Source organism: Harpegnathos saltator, unplaced genomic scaffold (assembly GCF_003227715.2).
Source record: "Harpegnathos saltator strain DR-91 unplaced genomic scaffold, Hsal_v8.6 scaffold694, whole genome shotgun sequence".
In the NCBI taxonomy this organism is placed as follows: domain Eukaryota; kingdom Metazoa; phylum Arthropoda; class Insecta; order Hymenoptera; family Formicidae; genus Harpegnathos; species Harpegnathos saltator.
In genome coordinates, this window is record NW_020230531.1 from 85,001 (window position 1) to 90,128 (window position 5,128).

Below are 5,128 nucleotides of genomic sequence, written 5' to 3' on the forward strand. Positions count from 1 at the left end.
CGCGCGCGAATAATAAAGCGAAAGAAATAAATATTACCTGTCCTCCTGCGACTCCTGACCATTGTCCGCTGCATCGCCGTCGCCCATGCCGGCACCGATGCTGCCGTTACCATTGCCGCCGTTGCCATTGTCGTTGCCGCTGCAGTTTTCCGCCTCACCATTCTGCTCGAAACTTTGATCGGCGATATCTTCGCTGAAGTCCTTATTCTCTTGATCAGCCATTGTGCTATTTATCGATTTAGTACACGATGTTGAAGCACGGCGTTGCGACAAACGTTACTAGCTCGAACACACTGTGGTGCGGAGTTCGCTCCAGCAACACTCGGAGCGTACGTGTCTTTCGGCTGCCGAACAGAGAAGAGAGCGGCGCACAAAGAACGGGCTCGATCCCACCGTGTCCCAACATTGACGCGCATGCGCAACTACGCCACTTTGCCACGTGACCGAGTTCGGCAGACTCGTGCTTGGGGTGTAACGCGAGATACGCATCTTAGGGCTTGTGCACATTTCTGTTTATTTCGCTGCTACTGGTGCCAATGACATGTAACATGTGTCCGTGTCGTTGAAGAGATCGTTGAATTTCCCCATCCATATGCGATATGTATGCGATATGTGTGCAGTATTACCGAAAATTGCAATATTTACTCGATAGTTAAATCCACCTCTAGCACTTGTCTCAACATTTGCCGCTCCTTCGTCTTAAGGGGTCTAACAATACCTACTATTAGTGTGAAGTATGTACGCGATTGGAACTGCTAACGTTTCTCTTACAGCGCATGCGAAGAACTTTTCTATCATCCTTCCTATTTCCATTTCACAGGATTCCGATCGGCTCTTTCGCGCGTGCAGGCAAAACGCATAGCGACTGTAAAAGTCGCCATATGTCGTAATTTTATTTAAACATGATAATTCTACACACACAAGATTCTACACGCGAGACATTTTGACAAAACTTGTGCGAATGCAAATTGTAAAATATACATTTGTATTGTATCAAAATTAAGTATCGCACTCTGAGTATACATTGTACACGCATACATGCTTATACATATGAAAATAAACGATTTTCATTAGAAAATTCACTTTTTCAATCATTTCTTCCAATTGTCTTGAACGCATCACTCCCCGCAATCAATTCTTGCCTCGATGTAAATTTTTGCATCATTTTGTACCTAAGATTAAATTTTCCCAGTCTATAATTTTTCCGATACGATCAATAACGTCATCAATATATCACACAACATCGAAGAAATCACACAACATCGAAAGGCAGACACACACAGAGACAGACAGAGAGAGAGAGAGAGAGAGAGAGAGAGAGAGAGAGAGAGAGAGAGAGAGGGAGAGAGAGAGAGAGAGAGAAAGAGAAAGAGAGAGAGGGAGAGAGAGAGAATGAGAGAGAGAGAGAGAGAATGAGAGAGAGAGAGAGAGAGAGAGAGAATGAGAGAGAGAGAAAGAGAGAGTGAGAGCGAGAGAGAGAGAGAGAGAGAGAGAGAGAAAGAGAGAGTGAGAGAGAGAGAGAGAGAGAAAGAGAGAGTGAGAGTGAGAGAGAGAGAGAGAGGTGGGGAGGGAGAGAGGGAGAGAAGGTTTCCTTTTCTGTACGCACACACACACACACACACATTTTTCTTTCTTCCGAAAGAAAAATATGCTAGAAATTTGACTCTTCGCTGAACTAAATCGCACTTTTGGCTTTAAGGCGAAATAAGTGGTTTGTTCTTTTTAGCTGCACTGCTAAACTAGTGCAATAAGTTAGAGTGAGACAACTATATTTTTTCTCACTCTAATTTATTGCACCGGTTGAGCAGTGCAGCTAAAAAGAATAGACCCAAGTACCTGACATTGGCTGCGTTCCGAAATTCACTGCCAGTACTGAAAATATACAGTTTGTGTCACGTATACTATAGAATTTCAGTGCTGGCAGTGAATATCGGAACGCAGCCATTGGTTGCACTCAGTGGGTTCTTTATAGCTACACTGCTGAACTAGTGCAATAAGTTTGAGTGAGAAAAAATATAGTTGTCTCATTTTAACTTATTGCACCAGTATTGCAGCAGTGCAGCTATAAAGAACAAACCTAGTATTACACCGCTCACTGAGCGCTAAGTAAGCTCTTGCATCTAATTAGCGTATATTTTTAAATGCAAAGGATTTGGACCAATCAAATGTAAAAGCTCACTGAGCGCTGCTTGCACCCATTGAAAGAAAAAAGAACGAAAAGTCCCAGTTAACGTAATTGGTCCAAATTTAGGGATCTAACAGTACAGACTAAAGCCAGCGGCACATGCTTGTTACATTTCCGGTACATTTCCGAAGATGGATGGAAATGCACCAATCAGAACGCAGTATTTTCATCATTTCAGCAAGCAATCCAGCACGAAAACAAGCACCGTGTGCCGCTGGCTTAATAAACCGCGGAGCTCACTGATCGCGTTGTACCACTAAACACAGCCAGTGCATCTGAAATAACGGACGATCCGCTAGATCTGTTAAAACGTGACAGTCTGTTTAGCGCCATCTGACGGTATTATAGATATACTCGTTGCACCACAATGGATTTGCGTCTCGACCTAGGATTTGAATCTCAGCTAAATAAACCTATTCCTATTAAACCTGTACTTTTGTTAGTTTCGAGAACTCCGCTACAAGTCGCCACCGTCTCTATCGGCATATCAAAGTCTCATAATGCGATTCAACGCGCAAGTCTCAAAGAAACTTTTATTTTCAAATAATGTGTGTGTGTGTGTGTGTGTGTGTGTGTGTGTGTGTGTAGTTCTTTGGCTGGACGATATTTTGACTCTCAAATAATACAAACTGTCAATAACAAGCAAAAAAAAGGATTTTTTCACTTTGAATCGTTTGATATATTTAATTTATTTTCAAATTATGAACTACAATGACGCATCGGAAAAATCTTCACTAGTGAATAAGTGAACAAATCTTCACTAGTGAATAAAAAAGTATAGAATTTGTTTACCTCCAAAATGCGCACAGAACGCGTATACTTTTTTTCTCACTACCATTTCTCTCAAGAGAGAAGTCAAACACCTGACACCTTCGACCCGACAATGAATTGTAGAATTAACGCTAATGTTAATTCCACCTATCGATAATATTTAAACCAATCAAGAAATTGCTCATCCACACCGATATTGATATAGTATAACTGTTATCGTATTTACATTGAAATGTTAGAAATAATGCGAGAGAGAGAGAGAGAGAGAGAGAGAGAGAGAGAGAGAGAGAGAGAGAGAGAGAGAGAGAGAGAGAGAGAGAGAGAGAGAATAGGGGATTACTACTGAAACAATACATGACCTCGGTGTCAATCACTGGTTGATAAAAAAATTTTCTTTTCTACTCTAATCCGCAACTCGTAAGCAGTTCTACGTTGTTGACGCCTCACACGTGAAATTATTGTTTAGTTCAACAACAAGAGAAAGAGAGAGATAGGGATTCTCTGACGCGTTCGATCAAGTTAATAATTTATTTTGATTGGAAAAACACCCCGTCCCCCCTTCCCACTGTCTATTTCTATTGAACGATATATTTCCCAGTCGAGACTGTTGAAACTATGGAGATTATATATATTCTCTACATGTCTAAATCAAACTTGCGACACAGCAGCAATCGCGAATAATGACGTGTCGTTAAAATAAGATGACAAGTGTGTTGAGCGCGAGTCGGCCCAACTTTCGAAAGACGACACCCCGTTTGTGATGTACTACAAGTACGTGATATGAACCAAGAGTCACGACCTCGTGCCACCCTCCTATAAACCCTGGTGGAACTTGGACTCTCGTCGTATCCAGTTACACAGAGACACACGAGCGCACGTGCGTATCGTCGTTCCTGGGTGCTTCACCTGACACGTGGCCGACGAATTTCAATTCATCCTCGGTCCTCCACGGATGTAGGTGCTTGACTTTGCGACGACTTTGCATCGGGGTCGCTCCCCGGTGCAATTCACTCGACAGCCACCATGGTCTCTCGTTTTTGATCGCCCCTGAATAAAAGCACGCAACTCCGCAAAAGACGATACACGAGTCAGAAGGTTGATTTAATTTACAAACTAACGAAATTTATAATACCGTAATAAATATCCTGTGTGTACCTGCCCGCACGCGTGCGCGCGCGCGCGCGCGCACGGAAAGAAATAGGGACATTGTGACGGGTCAAGCACACAGTATCGACCATGCGGAGGAAGTAGAGGAGGCCAGGGGGAATTTTGCAATCTATCTCCTCGGTGTCTCAATATGGACTATTCTCGTAATTATTTGTAATACTGTCCATCGCACTATTCCATCGCACGAGAGATCGGCTATATGTATAATATATCTCTCCGTCTCAGCTTTCTGCTGACCTCTGTGACAAACGTTCTTTTGTTACTCAGCCACTAATAGCTCTTCTCTCTGCCTCGGTCTCTTTAGTTTTGACGTCAGCATCGTTAACTCGCACGCCGTAATGCTCGTACGTTATTCTCGACGCTCGCGTATATATTGACGATCCCGAAGCTTCACGGATCATTCCTTGACACATGATGGCAACATAAGTGCTTTGTACACAGTTGAGAACGTTTCGCACTTTTGTTAAAATTTTGCGTGTGTGGAAAGTTGCGTGTGTTAAATTTTTCACACAGTCGTGTGTTGATTTAACGTATCGTTGTTGTTGTTGTTGTTGTTGTGTCACTTAGACTTTCTTGTGTTAAAGATTAAGATTAAATATTTTCAAGTGTTAAAATGACATTTTCAAATGTTAAAATAACACAATTTATATGTGTAAATGCATGAATTCTTGCTCTGACATATTTTATATGTCATTTTAAAGTCAACACATAAAATGTGTTAATTTCCTCATTATAACAGTTATCATGTGTTATATTAATAATATAATAAAGATTGGATTTTTAACACATAGATTATAGTCAATCTAACATTTTCATTTCATCAGATCACAGATCATTACTTTTCCCAAGTGTTGAAGTAACATTCATTGTATGTCAATTTAACACAAACTGTGATTCTTGACGGCATTCGAATGTTAAACTTTTTGTGTTAATCCTTTACATATTATGCATGTTACTTTTTAACATATTTGCTGTATGTTAAATTAACACATAAATGAGAGTGGA

General features: G+C 41.2%; 1 protein-coding gene across 7 annotated transcripts in view; it reads right to left on the reverse strand.

Annotated features, from left to right (window-relative positions):
• Positions 1-386, reverse strand: part of sqd (RNA-binding protein squid) — a 17,688-nt gene extending 17,302 nt beyond the window's left edge. For all 7 annotated transcript variants that reach the window (XM_025305373.1, XM_011153759.2, XM_025305372.1 and 4 more), the window contains exon 1: positions 38-386. In XM_025305373.1, the coding sequence (XP_025161158.1) occupies positions 38-222 (185 nt within the window). In that variant the 5' untranslated portion in view covers positions 223-386. The remainder of the gene's footprint in view (positions 1-37) is intronic.
• Positions 387-5,128: the final 4,742 nt, after the last annotated feature.